Raw genomic sequence first — 19919 nt, forward strand, 5'->3', positions numbered from 1 at the left:
GATGACTTAAAATCTTTAAGAAAAAGAGTAAAGATGAGAAAATAATTACATTGGATATAATCCACCTGATCTTCTGTAATCTAGTTGTTAATGTAGTGGAATTAGTTCTATTCTGCAGTGAGGAACTATATTTTGAACTACCTGCTCATTTAATTCAGTAATCCTACTAACATTGGTGCTGTGGTTACCCAGAGCTTTTTCATTTGTACTTCATAGAAGCATCATTTCTCTCTATTTAACTTGGGGCACAAACACACACAAAAAAACCTTTTGCTTTTTTCCTATTGTTATATATTTCACAGCTCCAGTTTTCTCATTCATAATAGTACAACTTCACATTTCTCATTCATAGTAGTTTCTGTTTAATTAATTCACCTTGATTCATATTTCTTACAGCAGAAAAAGAACATAAAACAAGAAGGATTGATACTTAACAGTGTATTGATACTTAACAGTGGAGTTTATTGTAAATAACAACACATGGGATATTACCCAATTTTTTTAAGAGTATTTCATGATTAGGGGGAATTTTTGTTTTGTGTGTTTTGTAGTCTGAATCTGAAAACTTTATACTTTGTTCCTAGTTTAGAAAACCAGCTCCCTTTAACTAAGGAGACTAGAAATATTTAGCCCAGGCTTATGGAAGAAAACAGGACATAACCTTCCTCTGTAAGAGGGACAACAGTGCTGTTTACCTCTTTTTGCAGTTTATTTGCAGACTCTTTTGTAGTATTTTTTTTTTTTTAAAGATTTTATTTATTTATTTGTCAGAGAGAGAGAGGAAGTGCGAGCACAGGCAGACAGAGAGAGAGAGAGAGAGAGAGAGAGAAGCAGGCTTCTTGCTGAACAAGGAGCCGGATGTGCGACTTGATCCCAGAACACTGGGATCATGACCTGAGCCGAAGGCAACCGCTTAACCAACTGAGCCACCCAGGCGTCCCTCTTTTGTATTATTTTTAAGACTCTTCTCAGTGCTCTTTGAACATAAAAAAACCCAGAGTGGTCTAGGGTTTGTTGAAGTTGCATGGTGACCATTCGTATGTGAGAATGCTTGAGTGTTGAGGCTCTGGTTATTTCTAGTTCTTTTTGCAATATTTTCTACTGTCCATTTAAGCCCTGGACTGTACTTTCCCCTAAACACACAATACAGGATAGTTTGATGGTTTATAACATTAGCTCGAGCTCATTTGTAACACATGCCACGGAAATTGCTTTCAGCCCAAATGGTAGTGGGACAAGTGTCCATTATCCAACGTCTGTAGGGAGGAGGATTGCACCGTGAAGGCTGGCACTGGCTAGAGGAGAGAGTCTGAAATTTGACAGCCATTTTGTTTTATTAGTTAAAATAAAGACTAGAGGATTAGGGATGTGGGCTAAATGAGAACTTTGCACTTACTTGCTTCAATTAGCCCTTTAATTTCAGCTTCTCAGTAAGAGTTCAAATTCAGAGTCACCTCTTGGCACCTCTTAATCAGGAAAGATGGAGCTGGGTATCAAACAGGGAACATTTGCATGAGTAGAATCCACTAATTTGGATTCTTGATGATCTAGCTCCTTTTTACTAGCCTAGGATACTTAAGTGTTATCTACACTCTAGGTCTCAGAAGGTAATTTGGGAATATTTAAACCATAAATGGTTTTTAGTTCTTTATTGACATTAAAGCTTCAGTCAGAACTGTTTGGGGAATAGGGATTCCCTTTGTTATTAACGAAGTAGATAGAGATGGTCCCTCTCAGTCATAAGATAAATGACAATTAAGAATGAAAGGAGAGGGGTGCCTGTGTGGCATGGTAACATTAAATTGACACTTAATAGTAAGTGTCCAACTGTTGATCTCACCTCAGGTCTTGATCTCTCGGGGTCATGAGGTAAATAAAGCCCTGCCTTGGGCCTCATGCCAGCTTAGAGTCTACTTAAAATAATCAAATGAATGACCCCCCCCAATGAAAGATAACAAATATTTGTCAGTGATTGACAAAAAGAAATGGCCCCAAAGTCAAGGTTGTACGGTAACTGAGTACAGATTTTCCTTTCTTTGCAACTGCCACAAAATCCGACTCATCAGCCCTCTTTGCAGATGAGTGCTTGGCCCTTCATAGGACCTTCATCTTTAAGAAATCAGTAGGTTTGTATACTCCACTCTTCTTTTGTTCATTGAGATGTGCTGCTGCTAGGATCCTTCACCTTTATCTTCCTCTGCTTCCTCCTCCTTGGCTCCTGTGTGAACTGGAGGTCTTAGAAGTCCTTGCAAATATATTCGATGCTGTCTCTCATCTTGCTGGAAATGGGGTTTCTGTTTGTATTTTCCATTTTCTTTTTTTGTTTTCTGATGGTCTTAGGCTGAAAGGGTGAGAATGTGGAGCTCAGGCAGCGTTCACACTAGCAGCTTCGGTCTAGTCCTTTCCTGGACCTCACAGCTCCTGATGTGGTTGAGTCTGCTCCCCAGTCTTCCTTATCAGGACCTGCTCAGGGTGTTCTCCACTTACTGAAGTATTGCATCTTGATTCAGAAGCCCATGTGGTAATGACCCCCTGCATAAAAAATGTTAACATGACTCTATTACCTTTCATATTTAGATGCATCATCACACCTCTGCCTCATATAGAATGTTGCCTCTAAGGGGCACCTTAGAGTGGCTCAGTGGGTTAAGCCTCTGCCTTTGGCTCAGGTCATGATCTCAGGGTCCTGGGATCGAGCCCCACATTGGGCTCTCTGCTCAGCAGGGAACCTGCTTCTCCTTCTCTCTCTGCCTGCCTCTCTGCCTACTTGTGACCGTTCTTTCTGTCAAATAAATTAGAAAAAAAAAAACTTAAGAAAAATAATTTGAATGTTGCCACTAGCTCTTTTTTTTTTTTCCTCCCATAAAAATTGTTCTCAGACCAGCTTTTCCCCCCATTCCATTCTTTCCCTTTAAGGGGAAGCACGATGAAGGTTATTATAGTGTCATCTTATCCTAATGGTTTGTGCTCTTGTTGCATTGAGTCTTGATATCTATTAACTCTTTCTTCCTGCTTCCATGACCAATATCCATATACTTGATTAGCATGTTTTCTCATTCTTTGTCTCTTTTTAATGCAAATACTAAAAGCAGAAGATCAGTAGTCTAAGTTAAGATTATCACGTTATTAGTTGGTATAGTTTGGATATGTTTTTGAACCTCTTACATATTTAAATAAGTTTCCTGTCTAGTTTATATTTCTTTATTTCGAATTGATGGAAACTTACCAAATTATTAGTAAAAGCAAGATATGTTTGTGCTTTGGTTTGCTACTTTAGTAAACTTTAAAAAAGAAAATTTCTAAGGGAAGATTTGTTTTGAGTAAGCCCTTGGTGCCATGATAACACCAGTACCTTATGGTTGAGGTATTGTAACTGTATATAAATGATATTTTTAGTATATATAGGAGTCAAAATCAAACTTTTCATTTAAGGTTAAAATTTATCCTTTCCTTTAAAGGAAAGGGCTTTGCCTCTCTGAATCATAGATTCATGAAAAAATAAGATTTTTGAAGAAAAGAAGGCTCTCTACAGCAAAGTTATGGAGGACTTTGTTTATCAATGGTGAAATCTGACTAAATCCATTTCTTAGTTTGGAAGTGTATGTATGGAAAGGGATATGGGATTTGAAATCAGGAAGACATCATCTCAAATCTAATTCAGCCATTAACTGGTTATAGTGTATATGTAAGGTGAGGATTATATTTTTTATAGGACAGTTTAATTATTTGTAAGTATTAGTAATTATATGTGCATATATGGTCTGACATATATTAGGGATCTTAAATATTAATTAAGCTATCCTCAAGACTACAACCTAGGAACATAAAGTAAGAATATTATAAATAGTAAAACTGACTCAGTTTTTCCTTTAAAAAAAAAAAAGAAGAGGAAGAAAGAAAGTAAGGAAACCCAATTCCCTATCTCTACCCAGTCTTACCTTTCGGGAAGAGGACGATGGTACCTGTGCTCTGTAGACTGTTTCAGCCTTGGAGTTGCAGTTGTCATTTTGTGATTTTGGTTGCTTCAAATTGGGGGTCATTGTTAGTGGCAGCCCCAGCAATTTCTTTGCTTTTTATTCTACCAAGAGGACACTTGGTTATAATCACTTCCAGCATTTCTACAAATTCCAAAGTGACTAAAATTTTAGAGAGTGGCTGGAAGTGGAAGAAATTAAAAACAAAGGAAAGCAAGAGAAAAATAAATCTTCTGTGTGAAGTGAGATCTGTACTGAAGTTAACCTGTAACACCAGGAAAACATAAAAAATTTTTTCTAATAAAAAAATTAGTCAACTGCCCCATGTATTTGTTGACTCTGAGATCTAGGAAGGAAGCCATGGTGGACCCTTTTACCCCAACTGGGTCTCCATGTATCGTAGAGAAAGAGGAACCATTTCCTCACCCCTCTTTGCCTACACAAGGGCCTTTGTGTGGCAGATCATGTCTATCTCAAATCAAGAGTCTGTATTAGTACAGTGCTACTTTTTTTTTTTTTTTTTTTTTACAGTTCCACCTGTGATACATGCATTGGGGCGTGCTAGTGCCCCTACAGCCCAGACCTTGCTTTCTATCAAGTTGGCAGCTCCAGATTTTTTTTGCAGAGGGTAGTTGTCTTGTCTTTCAGAACTCCATGTAAGTTCTCCGGTATTCTTTTGACATCCTAGTCTAGTGTTCGGTTATATTTACAGTAAAATTTTATAAGAGTTAGCTTAATTCAGCAAATGTTACTTTGTTGCCTGAAGGTGGGAAAGAATTGTCTTTGGGTAGAAGCAAATAGTTTTTCTAGTAAGGCTCCATCAGAACTTGTACAAATAAACCTCAACGATTGATGGTATATCTGTGCAATAAGTAACACGACCTCAGAAGTGCTTGGAGGTAGCCGAATGTGAAGAACAGACTGGTTTATTAAAGTCAGTTAGTTTCTACTAAGGCCAGTAATTCCAGTGGAGTGTATTTAAATGGACCCCACTATTATCAGTGTGAAAAGTTTAGAAAAAGTTTTTAGAATGTGAGATGAAAATACTACTTTTAAATACCAGACTAGAAAGGGAATCTAATTAAAGCATAGCTGGAAAAGTACATACTTAGGCATGCTTGGGAAATTTTTGAGGAATAGGAGAGCTCTATAATTTTAGAGATTTGGAAATCACTTTATAGCATTGTGCAGTTTTTCAGTTTGTTTGATTTTGTTTTCAAAGAGTGATTTAAGGAAATAATGATTACATCAGTTTGCAAATGCTTCACAGGATTAAGTCATGTTAATCATTCCTAGTGGGGAAAGCCTGAAAAAGGCATGTCTGTTAGAGTCTCCTAGGTTTTGTTATTTGAAATCACAGGCATAAGGTTAATCCAGTATGAATTCATGGTACTTGGTTGATGGTTGATGGCATATGTATTTTGTTTTTGACTACCTTCTTTCTAGGTTCTATTGTAAGAGGCCAGCTTTTCACTTGAACCGTCTAGTAAGATACATTTACTGAGGGCTTTCTTCTAGTTTTAGTTACCCCTCCTCCCTTAAATTGAGAGCCTGTTCTGAGTGAGGTGGTTTTACGGTTGGTAGTTTAGAACCTTGCTCTTGGTCCAGTTTACAGTTTTAAATGTTAAAGAGGAGTCAGTAATTGCTCTTTTTTTTTTTTTTTTTTTTTAAACATTAGCCTCAGTCTTTTCAACCAGTTGATTTACAAACCAAAACTTGCTTAGTAGGATATTTGTAGGAAACTTAGCACTTTCCACATTGTCTTGTGGATTTTTTAAAAAGCATATGGCTTATGTTACTATGAGACTTGAAGGAGAGGGACTGTATCTAGTTTATCTTTGTATTCTGATCATGGTGCTTAATATTTCTCAAATGGATGAATGGATCATTTGTAGTCCTAGATGCATCTCTGGAAAGAAGGGACTTATTCCTAAAATTTATGCCCATTCTTAAATGGAATTCTGGGCTTGAGATCTCTAATTTGAGTTCCAGAGACATCTTAAAGTTCTTTAAAGGACGTTATAGAATGTCCTGAGGCATAAAGGATATGTTGTATAAAGTATGAGGCACTATCCAAATGTAATCATTATTGTTTAAGTCTTTATGTACTCAACAAGCGATCTCAAAAAGATGGCTTTATCATTTGTGGCCATGTGGATGGAACTAGAGGGTATTATGCTTAGTGAAATAAGTTAGTTGGAGAGAGAAAACTATCGTATGATCTCCCTGATATGAGGAAGTGGAGATGCAACGTGGGGGGTTTGAGGGGAGGAAAAGAATAAATGCAACAAGATGGGATCAGGAGGGAGGCAAACCATAAGAGACTCTAAATCTCAAAGAACAAACTGAGGGTCGCTGTGGGGAGTGGGGGAGGTAAAGGGGGGTGGGGTTATGGACATTGGGAGGGGTGTGTGCTCTGGTGAGTGCTGTGAAGTGTGTAAACCTGACAATTCGCAGACCTGTACCCCTGGGGCTAAAAATACATTATATGTTTATTTAAAAAAAATAAAAAAAATTTTTAAAAGATGGCTTTATGATTTGATTGGATCTTATTAAGACATAGAGATATGAATGGATTCTTTAGTCTTTTATTACTCTAAATGCTAAATGGCTTCCAAGACAGTGGTTTTTGTCTTGGTTGCCATATGTTCCGCGTGAGGGTTAGATTCAGCTCAAAAAAGTATTTATTATGATATCTACGACAGAGTGAAAAAGATGAGCAAAACATGATTCCTGCTCTCAAGGAGTTTATGGGTTTTTTTGTGTGTTGACCTAGTAACTATAAGAGTATGGTACTTTCATAGGAAACAGAAGAAAAAGCCGTTTGGAGGTTTTCATTTGACAATTGAGAGCATCAGTTGTAGCCTGTTCTTGTTTGTAAGATGTTTGCTTACTGTTATTTTATGGTGTGCATTTTGAATTAAACTTCTAATAATTTTTAATTGTGATAATTTCATTGAATAATTACATAATAACAGTTATATTGACTTTGGAAAACATTTGAACAAAAACAACATGATGCTTATCTCACTTCCATTGAGAAATCCTGGTAAAGTGACTGAACAAACAAAAATGGTATAAACAACAAGGACAAGGAGATCAAGAAAGGAAACCAAATTGTGGAAATTAGATAGTGCATGGAAGAGTGAAAACTTTAAGAAGGCTAGTACTGCAAATTCTGGAAGAGAGTAAAAAATGAGAGGCAACAGGTGAGGCTGAAAACATGTATATATGGACAGTTAGAGTCTCCCACCCCAGGCAGCCAGGCTGCTGCATTCCTTCTCCTCAGCTGGAGCAGATACAGACTTCCTAGAAAAAGTGAACTCAGAGCCTCAGAACATTAGAGAACTCCGGTACAGCTGAGTATGTGGAGAGAGAGGTACTGTAAGCACTCTCACCTTAGCTCCCATAGTGCTGGCAACCACCTTATCACAGATGCCACCTTCTCTTTTGCACCTCCTACTCAACTCAGGCAGGAGATTGGGAGGATGCTTAGAAGATTGCAGAGATTCCTAGCTCAAGGGACGTAAGGCTCCAATGAAATGACTGTACTCCCTCACATCACCTTGCATTAAAGCTTAATAGTTACCAAGTGTTCTTCCCAGCCCTTATAGGTGGCTTTTTACTGTCTTACATGTGAGTGGGCAACCAAGATTGTGGGCACTGAGAAAAATCTTTAATGTGAAAGATTCCAGGACAAATGGAAGAAGGATCTTGAAGGACGTAGACAATGTAGGGAACAGACTAAATATTTCACACATACGCACATGTACAGAATCTTAATATCCTTAGAATGAGAAGAACATATAATATTCATAAGAATGTCCAGAAAATAAGAAATTTTGAGAAGTTATTTTTTTATAAATAAAAACTCCCAAAAATATGGGGTGTATGTGTTTGTGTGTGTTGGGGGAGGGGGTTAAGTTTATGGGGAACAGAAGAGAAACAAAATCAAGCCAGGGGCTTTAACTTCATTTAATTAGGTGGTCCAGGAAATAATTACTATAGGGGGAACCACAAAAGTAATTCAAGGCAAGTTTCTAGAACTAAGAAATAGAAATTCTGCACTGAAAGATATACTGAGTACCCAACACAATGAACAAAAAAAGACCCATAAAAACACACATACATCGTCTTGACATTAAAAATGTCTGGGATGAAGAGGATCCTGAAAGCCATGGTGGTGGGGAGCAGGTATAGAAGGCTGTGCATGGGTCTTATACTAAGTATCTATCAGTCATCTGAATGGTCCGAGATTCTCCAGGAACACCGTTAGAAACTAGAAAATGCCATAGCTGTACTTGTGGGAATCTGAGGGGAAATTACTTGTCTCGGCCAAAATTAATGTGTACATTGTGAGGGTTAAAATTCTGTGGCCTGGCCTGCAAAGTCCCTAAAAGCCTTTTGCCTTGTCTTTACTACTCCTCAAGAAGCTGCTAGAGGATATGTTCCCACAAATGAGGAATAGATTGACAAGGGCTCTAGGAAATGGAATCCTGCACAAGAGAGAGGTGAGAAGGAGTCAGTTAGTGGACAAGTACAGGATTCCTTAAGAGCAAGCAGTGTTGGTTGGCAGAGGGGAAGAGAGGCTGTGAGAATCAGTCTCTAAGACAAGAAATTTTGACTGTATTGGAAGGAGGTCTGTGGTGGTATAAGAGACTTTACAGGGATGCCTGGGTGGCTCATTTGGTTAAGCTGCTGCCTTCAGCTCAGGTCATGATCCCAGGGTTCTGGGATCGAGTTCCGCATCAGGCTCCTTGCTCAGCAGGGAGCCGCCTTCTCCACCTCTGCCTGCTTGTGTGCGCTTGCGCGCTCACTCGTGCTCTCTCTCTTTCTCTCTCTCTGACAGATAAATAAATAAATAAAATCGTTTTAAAAAATTAAAAAAGAGACATGACAGATAATTTTGTGATGGACCAGTGAAACAGACAACAGCAGCAAAATTAAGGCAACTAATAGCTCGCCAGTAAACTCAAGTTTGCCTGAATATGATTTTCATTTAACAGAAGTTGTTACAGGACTGGATTAGGAGCATATGATGGTGCTGTATGAGGGATATTCTTTGGGAGAAATCAACAGATGATGTCTAAAGTGGAAAAAAATTAAATAGCTCTTATAAACTTAATTTAAAAATCGGGTTGTAAATACTATGGGTAAAGCTAAAAGCATTGAAAGTGGTTCTACCTTGGGAATAAGAACTGGTGGTGAGGAGAAATGGAAAACCTAATTTTTTATATAAGCCTTATATTCTTTATGACTTTTTAAAGTACTTAGTAGTTTAAAATGTAAGGCACGCCTAGGTGGCTCAGTCAGTTAAGCAACTGACTCTTGATTTTGGCTCAGGTTGTGATCTCAGGCTCATGAAACTGAGCCCTGAGTGAGCGTGGAGCCCACTTGAAATTCTCTCCCTCTGCCCACCCCTCCATGTACTCTCTCGCCCTGCCCCCAAGTAAATAAAATACTTTTAAAATTTAAAAATGTAAATAAATTGGAAAAAGCTATTTGTAACATTGCTTAAAATGTGCCTGTTGTTAGCATTTAGTTAGATTTCTTACTGGGCTGGGAGCCCTGCCATTTCCTGAGACTTGAGGTGACAATAGCTGAGGAGAGGGGAGATGACAAGTGGGTCCTGGCGGAGTGGGTGGCCCAAGATCACACTTTTGCTTAGAGGATTGGGCAGGCAGCGGCTCCAGGTGAGAGGGCTGGCATGCGGAAAGCCAGCTCTGATCCAGGTTCACTCCTGCTCTGCTTCTCTGCCACAGCTTCCCCTTTTTCCCTCTGGAGACATGGGAAATTTGAATCTCGAGGCTAGTTTAAGTTGGATGCTAGACTGTGTCTGGCTGCCAGCTGTGTGGTCGTTGAGTGTCAGGCAGCTGGTTGTTTCTCCCAGACCAGGACTCCCATTGAAGTTGTTTCCCCTCCCGGCTCTCTGGAGGAGTCCATATACATAACAGCCCAAGTGTCAGCAGAGATGGGGATGGCTTTGCTTTGAAATTAAAGAAAAAAAATTTAATAATAAGAGGAAAAAGCAAGTGCAGCCTGTGGCTTTTCTTTCTGTTACATGATACCGTGGGTTTAAATGGGAACCTTCACTTCAACATTATATCTGAAAATTGAATGTTTACTTGTCTACATGGTATGTAAGGAAATGGCAGTAAACACATTGTGGGTCCTTGTCTCTGTGGTCATGCGGCATTGCTTAGAACGTTGGGGTGGCTTGGAAGGGTCTTTAATCATGTATCAATCCCATCAGTAAAAGAAACCAAAGACGTAAATCTGGTAGAGATACATCTATTTATATACTCTTGCACTGAGTATATATATTATAGAACATGCAAAAAGAGCTATTTTTAAAGGGTGAGCTACAAATATGAGTAAATAAAAGTTCAATGTTTTCTTTTCCTAGACCTCCATTTATTGTCTTGCTCACTTTTAGAGACTGCTGATGTAGAGACCCATCATCTTAGTTCTTTACTTCTTTTCTCCTCTCTCTGGTAATCTTGCTATGTCAGGGCACTCTCCCCAGGGTGGTGTGGTGGGCAAGGAAGGGTAAAGTCCAGGTCTTCTGAAGAGGAATGATTCTCTTAAAGTTCATTGCTTATGAGACCTCTGCAAAATTTTTTCTCACCACAAACACCAACTTTTAACTAAAAAAAAAAAAAAAAAAAAAGCAAACTCCACACCATCATGATTGCTGATATAGACTCTCTCCCTCACACACCTCTGTCCTGACAAGTCAGAAAATAGGCTCAGGGAGAGAACATGGCTTGTACCAGGGAAGCAGAGTCAGGACCACAATGCCTGTTCCTTGTCATTTCAGTTCTCTTTCTAGGATTCCATGGTGGACTACAACTTCTCAAAGGACCCCTCTAACCCATTTTGGCTTCTTTGTTGTCTAGAAGTTGTAAAATTCAGTGTCCGTGTATAAAGTTCTTTGCTTTTTCTAACCTGTTCGTATTAATTTGATTTACTTGGAACCTGAGTTTTCAGAAGCTAAGGGGGAGGTTTTAAGGGTATAGGCACTGCTTCCCTTTCTTCTTGTTTCCCTTTACTTCATTCTCCTGTTTTCCTTTTGTCTGACCAACTTGGAAGAAAATTGTGTACATACCCTATTAGTTTTCTGTCCAGCTTTGTTGTGATTGTAGGTTCTTTCTTTCATCCAGAGGTAAGGCCCTTCTTGCCTGGCCTGCCAGGTGTTTGCTAAACCAGTATATTCTAGCAAGTCATTTCTCTTTTGTAAACCTGATTGTTGCCAGTCTTGCCCATGATTGTTCTCAGAACTAAGCAGTGCCGAGTTTCTTCATAAAAATCATAGAGTACATGAAACCATGGTCACTCCTCAGGATGGAGGCTTCCACAGAACTTCCACGTAAACCTCTTGAAGGAAAACATACCATATTAAGCGTTCAAAGTGATTGAATGAGATTCTTAACATTTTAGGTTTATCAGGAGGCTTTTTGTTTTGAATGTCTTTGTATTCAACAGAAAAGTTCAGAAGCCAGGAATACCTGAAGGAATTAAAAATTTCTATTCAAAGCAAAGAAACCTATTTCCCAATTGGCAAAACATAATTATTTTTATTACCAATATTAAAAAATGGTTGTGTTCTTAGCAACTGTATATTTGTTGTAAGTGATTTACTGGCAAAAAACCACTCACTTCTTTTTGCTCCTATATAGAAAAGCAAAAGATATAAAATAGAAGAGCTAACTTAATTTGCTTTGAACACTGCTTGGTTGAGATTCTCCTATTTCTTACCTCAAGTTTCTGTGTTTTGTTGCTCATGAAGTCCTGGGGTTGGGGGAAGTGGTTTTCTTTGTTTTATTTTCTGGTAGCTAGTTTTAAAAAAGAAAGACCTCTCTCCCAGGGGTGCAGGGCAGTGCTTGGGGCCTGGTGCTCTGATTGCAAGCTGCACCATTGCAGTAGAGAAAGGCCTCTGTACAAAAAGCCTTGCTCCCGAGTCCTTTGGCACGTAGGCCATTGCTCTCTGTTGTCCTTCTTAGATTTGATTTTGAATAGGGTCCTCTTTTTCTCTTATTTTAAGATTTAAAAAAAAGTATAAAGGCATTAAGCCAGCAAATGACAGACAAGTGCACTGTATGGGGCATTGTAGGTGTTTGAATTTAATAAAGATGCCTTGGCCATTTAAGTTGTAATTTCTAAACAGACAGGAACTCAGTTCTTTTTATGACACCACCCCCACCCATGGGAAATAGGTCCATTTTTGTGCATTGAATTCTAAGAGCAGACAGTGGGGGAAAAAATAAAACAATGAAATAAGAGGAAGGTGAGCCAAAAGCTGATTCGGGACTGTATGGAGAGTAACGATGATGTACTCAGCTGAGAAAGGCCAGGTACCAAATAATCCTCTCTATCCAGGGGTTCCCCACATAAGACATTTCTGGACATTTCTCAGGAAATCATTTTAAGCGTCTGACTTCAGAATGAATGTTTGTGGCAGGAATGGGAGGGAATCCAGGAGGAATACTGAAACTGTAATAAATACCTACTTTTATACCCAAACTTTCTTTCTTAATAATCTCAGTATCACATTAAAGTTTGTGGTAATAATATCAGCTTCCTGTGTCTTAAGAAATTTGGTGGCGGTATATTCTTCAGAGCTTTGTGGCCCAACACAGTAGCCACTAGACACATGTGGCTATTTAAACTCAAATTAAACTTCGTTGAAATAAAATTGAAAACTAAGTTCCCCAGTTGTACTGGTCACATTTCAAGTACTCAGTAGCAACGTGTGGCTGCTGGGTACTCTATTGAATAGTACTGAGGCAGAGCATTTTCATCATCCCAGAGAATCTGTTGGTTGGCCAGCTAGAGGCTAACGTTTTTCATATTTGTGAGAAGAATTGGTTAATTTTATGCTTTATACTGTGGAAGTGCTTTATTGGCAGTTGTCTGGGGCTAGATGAGACAAGCAGCCAGACAAGAGCCCACTGTGTCCCAGTGTTCTCTTCTGTGGGGTTATATAGGATAGCCTGAATTAGGAAAGGCTGTCAGAATGAGTCTAGTGATTAGGTAGCACCATCCTCCTTGGTGGTAGGATGCATGATTGTGTTTGGTTAGTACTATAGGTGTTAGAGGCAGAGTGGCCCTTCCATCCGGGGCCGTGCTTGCTGGGTGACACTGGGCAAGTCACTTAACTCTTCTGAACCTTTTTTCTCATTTGTAAAGTAGGAGTGAAATACCTACTTCCCAGGTTTGTTATGAGAGTTACATTAGAGAGTAGAAATGGAATAAAGAATATTAGACACCCGACACAGTACAAGACACATAGCAAGCATGCATGATGCCATAGCAGTCCTTAGTAATAATTTCTTATCCTTGTTTATGTCCCTTTCTCTTTTTCCTGATATATGCTTCTTTTCTTTTTCTTCTTTTTAATTATTTCTCCTCTTTCTTCGCTCTACTGCTGTTTTCCTTTATTCCTTTGTCTTCTTAGGCCCTGTGTAATTCTGTTACACAGATTTGTAAGAATAAAGAATTTCCTGTCCCTTGGTTGTTCTAATACAGTGGAGAATGGGGAATAGTTGATATCAAAATGGAACCAAACTGTATAAAGATTCACAGAAATAAACCACCTTTGACCAGTATTTATGAGGATGCTAGTACATAGGGGCCAAGGGGCAGTGTGGAAATAACTAGCAAGTTAACACTGTCATGTGAGCTGTAGGGGGAAGATCCCCGCTGATTACATATCTTTACTCCCCTAGCAACAAAGGAGAGAGCGGGAAGCTAGAAGGCAGCAAGAACGTGAGCAGCGAAGGAGGGAACAAGAAGAGAAGAGGCGTCTGGAGGAATTGGAGAGAAGACGGAAAGAAGAAGAAGAGAGGAGGCGGGCAGAAGAAGAAAAGAGGAGAGTTGAAAGAGAACAGGTTAGTTCATTAAAGAATGTTTCATGAATGAATCTGTGAGATTTGTTGCATAGTAGAATTGGGGGATTTGAGACAAAAAGTACACAGATGTCTGCACATACACAGTAAACACATTTAGGACTTCAGAGGTTTCAGAATGCTGACGCACAGGTGGAAGCACAGCAGTAAATTCTCATCTTTAAAAGTGATGGATAAATCTTTCCATTTAGAAACCTGGAAAGCAGTTGAGTGGTCTCCAAACAGTGTGATACCCAAAAGATTTTTGAGTATGTCTTCTTGGGTTTGGCTTAAATGCTTTGCACCCTAAATATCTGGATGATAATTAGCCTTTTCTTCAGTGAAATTAAAAACCAACCACAAGAGATGTTTGAAGTATCCAATAGCTGAGTATTGTAATAAACATTTTTGTATATAATGCAGTGTGTTTCTCTGTAGCATTAGAAAAACTATTAACATTGTGGTTTTGTTTAGCCAAGAAAGATCATTTGTGTTTTGGTAATACTTAGAACATTTTATTGATGCCAGCTATAGTTGTCTTTTTGAATCTCTGTTCCTGAACACCTGTGCAAATAAAACTGGACTGTGCTTTTGTGTCTGCTATCTGTGTGAGCCCCTCAGAGCCTCCTCATTTCTCACATCTTTGAATTAATCACTATTTGTTACGAGGTTTGGGTAAAGGAGAAAAGATATGATTGGGGACTGATTTAAATAAATTCATAGTTAAAATACTTACCAACAACGGTATTAACTTCCAAAGTTGATTATTCAACCAGTGTCTTTGATACTAATCATATGCTTCAGGTTCTCTGCATGTTTACCAGTTCTTCGTAAGAATTTAAGTGTTATGTTCTATTTGTTACCTAATTGATATTCTTTTCCAGTTGACCATGGTATTTTTTGGGGTTTGTTGTTATTTTGGTTTTTTTCCACATTGTAATTTTTACCTGGGGACTGCAAAGGTGAATAAAAGTGAGCTTTTAAAAATTAAATGTCCTAAAAAAAATTTAAATGTCCTAGGGATAATTCTTGCAATTTGATGGTAAGATGAGAGTATGAGAGTTAAACTTAATCTTTAATGTTCTAATGGCAGTCATTAGCTTTTGTGTACAGCAATACTCTTCACCTCTTCTTTAAAAATATAGCATCAAAGGAGTTTCATTCTACTTTCCTTATTCTTTTGCAAAATATCCCCAGTGTTAACAATGCTGTGAGAAATGTGTCAATTCTGCATTACATGTGCATGTCTGTGTACATGCGTAGTTGTATTCTGTATGCTTGTTTTATGTTAAGACTTTTGTGATTTGGATAGATGTGAATTTCCTGGTTGTCCTTGTGTTTTGAAGGCAAAAAATCCCAACTGTGCTAATTTGATCTTCCAAGTTATGGTTCTGTTCTGTCTAGTTCAAAGATAGGATAAGTTGGAATTTAGATTCCTTTCTTGGCCATTGCAGGGGAAAGCCACATGTCAAGTTAGAACAGTGTTTTTGGCATAGCATGTGCCATGGAGCTTTAGACTAATAGGCATGGGCCTGGGAACCCAGGTTAGAATCAGATTGGCTTTTTGGGGCAAAATTTATTTTGTAAGATAAAGGTTTCTAAGGAAATATATATGTTATGATTTGTGTTATATACCATTCTCTCAATCGGAATTGTTGGTGAACTAAAACTTCTCTCCAGCCCAGATATACGGCTATTTTTATTTTAAAGTATGTGCCATAGTGTAAGGGGATGGTGAGCATTAGACATTGTAAATACATAATCTGAATTTCAGAATAAAATTTCTCATAGATCCTTTAGTCTACTCCCCTTTAGGAAGTAGTTGGCTTTTTTCCCTGTTGATAAGGAAGGAAACTTCTCGTTTGTATTTCAAAGTTGTTTCATGATTGTGTCTTATTTAAGCCTCACTAAAATCTTGAGAGTTGCAAGAAATATTCTTGATATTCATCTCTCAAATGAGGAGACTGAGAAAATCAGAGGGCTTTCTAGAGGTCCTAGATAAGGGTCTCTTGATGTCCTAGCCCCTTAAATATGCATGCAACTTCAAGGTTGGATTTCTCCTCTTTATGTATTTTGGGTGTGTTTACCTGTTTCCATTGTTGCAGAGACTTGTTCTCTTTTCCTGAAAATAGGCTTCCCCCAACCCCCCACTTGTACCCCCTTACCCCTAAGACACACACACACACACACACACACACACACACACTGTCATAGTCCCATCGTGAAGAGCCTGGGCCTGTTCATTTATGAGAGATCACCTGCATCTGTTGTCTATAGACCATGCATGGCTTTTCAAATTAGTCATTCTCTGTACCTTCTGTGTCATCAGAGAAAACACAAATCATGTTTGTTCTTTTTTAATATTAAACAGGTTTCGGTTTGGGGTTTTAAAAATTGGCAGTCCATGCTACTTATAAATAATGACTATAAGAACTATCTGGGGCAATGTGGATCCACTGGTTTATCTAATTAAACTCTGGAGTCTTCTGTCCTTAAGAGGAATATCATGGTCCTTTGAAATCTCACATTTGTGTTTAACAGTGGTGTTCTAACAGAAAAATTTTCAGATACCTTTGTATATATCAGTGGAGTGTATATCGTTTTTTAGACTCTTTAGATCTTGGCCAATTTGAAGATCTTGGGGAAAATCCTTCGCCATACACTTTGTAATAAACTCATCACTAAGCGAATCACCACTGAAGACCATTGGGGCAAATGGTTCTTGGTGCTCCATTCAGGTGGTTCTGATGCTTTCCTTTTGGATAAATTGATTGCTGGGTAATTTCTGTGTGACAGGAGTATATCAGGCGACAGCTAGAAGAGGAGCAGCGGCACTTGGAAATCCTTCAGCAGCAGCTGCTCCAGGAGCAGGCCATGTTACTGGTAACGCCCTGTATCTGTCTTGTTCTGTAGCATTAGGGCTCATTTTTCTATCCCTCCCCTGAGCTTTGGGCAGAGCTGTGGTGATCACCAGACCATTTTGGTTAGTGCTGTGGACTGACAGGCTCAAATGGAGACGTCCTCTGTGGTCATGCTACTTTGGGCAACTTTTCAAGGTGGCTTCTGTATATTTACTTACTTCCTGTTACAGAGTTAACTGTTCTCTTTGGTAGATAGCAAGGTTTTGAACAGAACTTGGCATTCAGTGAACAAACTAGAATGCTAAGGGCTGAAAGTTAAAATCACATGCCATAGGACTTTTGTCAAGTATATTCTTACTTTTGAAACCACCAAAATCAGCTTTTAATTGAATTCTCTCTCTGTCCAGTGATATTATGGTTAGCAACAAGCTGTCAGATTTTTCCACAGGTAATACGCTATTTAAAATCCCAGTCATTTTGCTCTGTTATCAAACAAGGGGGGACAAAGGGCATTGTGTTTGTAAAAAGTTGAGACTGAATCCAGAGAAGAGGCAAGCTCTGCGGTGTCCCATAGATTTAGTGTTCTCCTCTCCCTCTCCAAGGAGTGCCGATGGCGGGAGATGGAGGAGCACCGGCAGGCAGAGAGGCTCCAGAGGCAGTTGCAACAAGAACAAGCATATCTCCTGTCTCTACAGCATGACCACAGGAGGCCGCACCCGCAGCAGCAGCAGCCACCGCAGCAGGAAAGGAGCAAGCCAAGCTATCACGCTCCGGAGCCTAAGCCCCACTATGAGCCCGCTGACAGAGCTCGAGAGGTATTTTCTTTCCTTTGTTGCTTAAACATTGATCCGGTGTCGATTATTCCCTAGAAAATAATAGGATAATGCTTAGGAACTGTGTAATACTAAGACTAGAATGGGACAGAGACTAATTATGAGCCACTCTCTTGGTTTTCTAGCTGAGAAATTGTGGTTCAGAAAAGTGAAAGGACACTTGCCCAAGTCTCTTATCTGCTTAGTGTTTTTTCTATAGACTAGAATGCCTCTGTTAACAAATCACAGATGAATTGGACACTAAAAGGAGGAAAGATTGTATGGCAGAGTCATACTAAGAATGTGAACAAAGGGAATGGTGGCCTGGTTAGCTATATTCCCCAAACCATGATGAAAATAAAGTGTAGCCCAGTAGCCTTGTAGTCCAGTTTACTAACTTTTCAAAGACTGTGATTTGTTACTGAATTGACACATTTGGGCACCCAGAGCGTCACTGTAAGAGAGCCTCACCATAAGGATGTGGCGAAGCAGTAACTGTTCTGGGATACTAAGAATATAGGGAACTGGGCAGCTTCTAGAGTGTGTTTAAACCTGGCCTATAGGTGGCATCCTTCTACCATGTCTCACCCTCACAGAGAATAGCATCTAGAAACAAGTGTTCTGCTTATTCTGGAATGCCTTTATTTTTGGTAGGATGCAATGTGCTTTGACTTCCTGATGATAATCTGTTAATCTGTTGGTTAAGTTGGTTGTGACATTAGTTTTGTTTTGTTTTGTTTTGTTTCCTAGTTTGTCATCATGTACAATCTAAGAATTCTTGGCCAGGAGGTTTTAAAAGCTTAATTTTTATTTTCATAAGTATTTCTTTATCTCAAATTGAATTTTAGCCCCATTTTATTTGTCCCCTCTCTTTAAGCCACCCCTGTCTTGGAGAAAACAGAAAATTTCTTTCTAGGACCCTTCCACTTTCAGGCTTTTTTCGGGATCTCTGCTTTTCCCTACTAACGTAACACTAAGTTATGTCTTCTAATTCTCTGATGCAGGTGGAAGATAGATTTAGGAAAACTAACCACAGCTCCCCTGAAGCCCAGTCTAAGCAGACAGGCAGAGTATTGGAGCCACCAGTGCCTTCCAGATCAGAGTCTTTTTCCAATGGCAACTCCGAGTCTGTGCATCCTGCCCTGCAGAGACCAGCTGAGCCACAGGTAGCAACAGCCAGGTGGCTGTGGGCCAAGGAGACTCACACCATAGCTCACTAAGCCATGGGCCTGCTTGTAATGTTTGCAATTTGGTTTGTTACCACATTTAGAAAGAAAAGAGATGAGCAGAAGTGATTTTTGATTAATATACAGGCAAAATGCCCTCAGTTGATAGAGAAAAGAAGGATTTTTGTTTGTTTGTTTTTAAGATTTTTGTTGTTCTTACTAAGAGTATCTAGATTTAGTCATTTCTTCTTTTAGTCTTTTTGTCTTCCCTAACTCAGATGTTCGTAAACAAGTGCCTCCTTTCTCTAATAGAAAAATTTTTCAGTTTAGGTTTTAGAATATTAGTACCATAAGTACATAGAGGAAGAATCATAAGCTTTGGTCCTTGGCTCCTGGCCAGTTCCATGAGTGAACTTTAGAAAACCAGTGTCTGCCCTGAAATTACATGTAGAATTTCTTGGTGGTGTCCAACTGTGCATATTTTTCTGGGAAAAGGGCCTTTTATTAGATTCTCAAAAGGTTCAAGATCCAAAAGAAGATATGCTCTAATAGGTTAAGTGTACATTGCCCTGAAGTAGGTCAGGGTAAATGTCATGACCTTTCATTGGGCTGGCCACAGCATTCTGCCTAGTCTAGGTGAGGGAGAACCCCCTGGGTTAAGTACTGTGTGGTTAAAAGAGAGCACCCTGTACTGTCCAGAGAAGGAAGGCAATAGTGGGGCTGTTGGATCTAAAAGATCCTTAAAACACAGATTGCCATTTTCTTACTGAAAATAAGTGACTTTCAGATATTTTGCTCCTTGAAGTTGTGTGATCCAGAATATTGGGAACAAGTTCTTAAGCCTGAATTTACCAGTTACTGGTGTTTGCAAATGTTACGGGATAAAAATCTCATATTCTTGTGATAGAAGTAGCTGTGGTGTTCTGAAAAACTAATCCAAGTGAGGATTTGAACATGCTTTAAAATAAATAATCCCAGTGTGGAGGAGTTGTTTAAAAAAGGGGGAAGAAGAACCAGACCTAAGCAAAGGGCATGTTTGTGGGGGTGGTAGGCTTTGAGGGGCAGGGAGATATTTATATGGGGTCAGCAGTTTCTTGATTCGCAAAAGAGCTGGCCAAAAACCAGAGAGTGAGGAAAGTGACACAGAGGGGAGGGAAGAGAGACTGGCAGACGAGGTTTGACAGCACTTGTATGAAGGGTCCAGGACTGAAATCTTTAT

General features: G+C 39.1%; 1 protein-coding gene across 48 annotated transcripts in view; it reads left to right on the plus strand.

Moving 5' to 3' along the window:
* Positions 1-19919, plus strand: part of MAP4K4 (mitogen-activated protein kinase kinase kinase kinase 4) — a 189601-nt gene that overhangs the window by 134435 nt on the left and 35247 nt on the right. For 17 of the 48 annotated variants that reach the window (XM_044263700.1, XM_044263687.1, XM_044263686.1 and 14 more), the window contains 4 exons: positions 13703-13864; positions 16658-16744; positions 17325-17537; positions 18539-18700. In XM_044263700.1, the coding sequence (XP_044119635.1) occupies positions 13703-13864; positions 16658-16744; positions 17325-17537; positions 18539-18700 (624 nt within the window). The remainder of the gene's footprint in view (positions 1-13702; positions 13865-16657; positions 16745-17324; positions 17538-18538; positions 18701-19919) is intronic. The other 31 variants (XM_044263706.1, XM_044263709.1, XM_044263726.1 and 28 more) reach the window with 3 other exon arrangements.

This window comes from Neovison vison, chromosome 8 (genome assembly GCF_020171115.1).
Source record: "Neovison vison isolate M4711 chromosome 8, ASM_NN_V1, whole genome shotgun sequence".
In the NCBI taxonomy this organism is placed as follows: Eukaryota; Metazoa; Chordata; class Mammalia; order Carnivora; family Mustelidae; genus Neogale; species Neogale vison.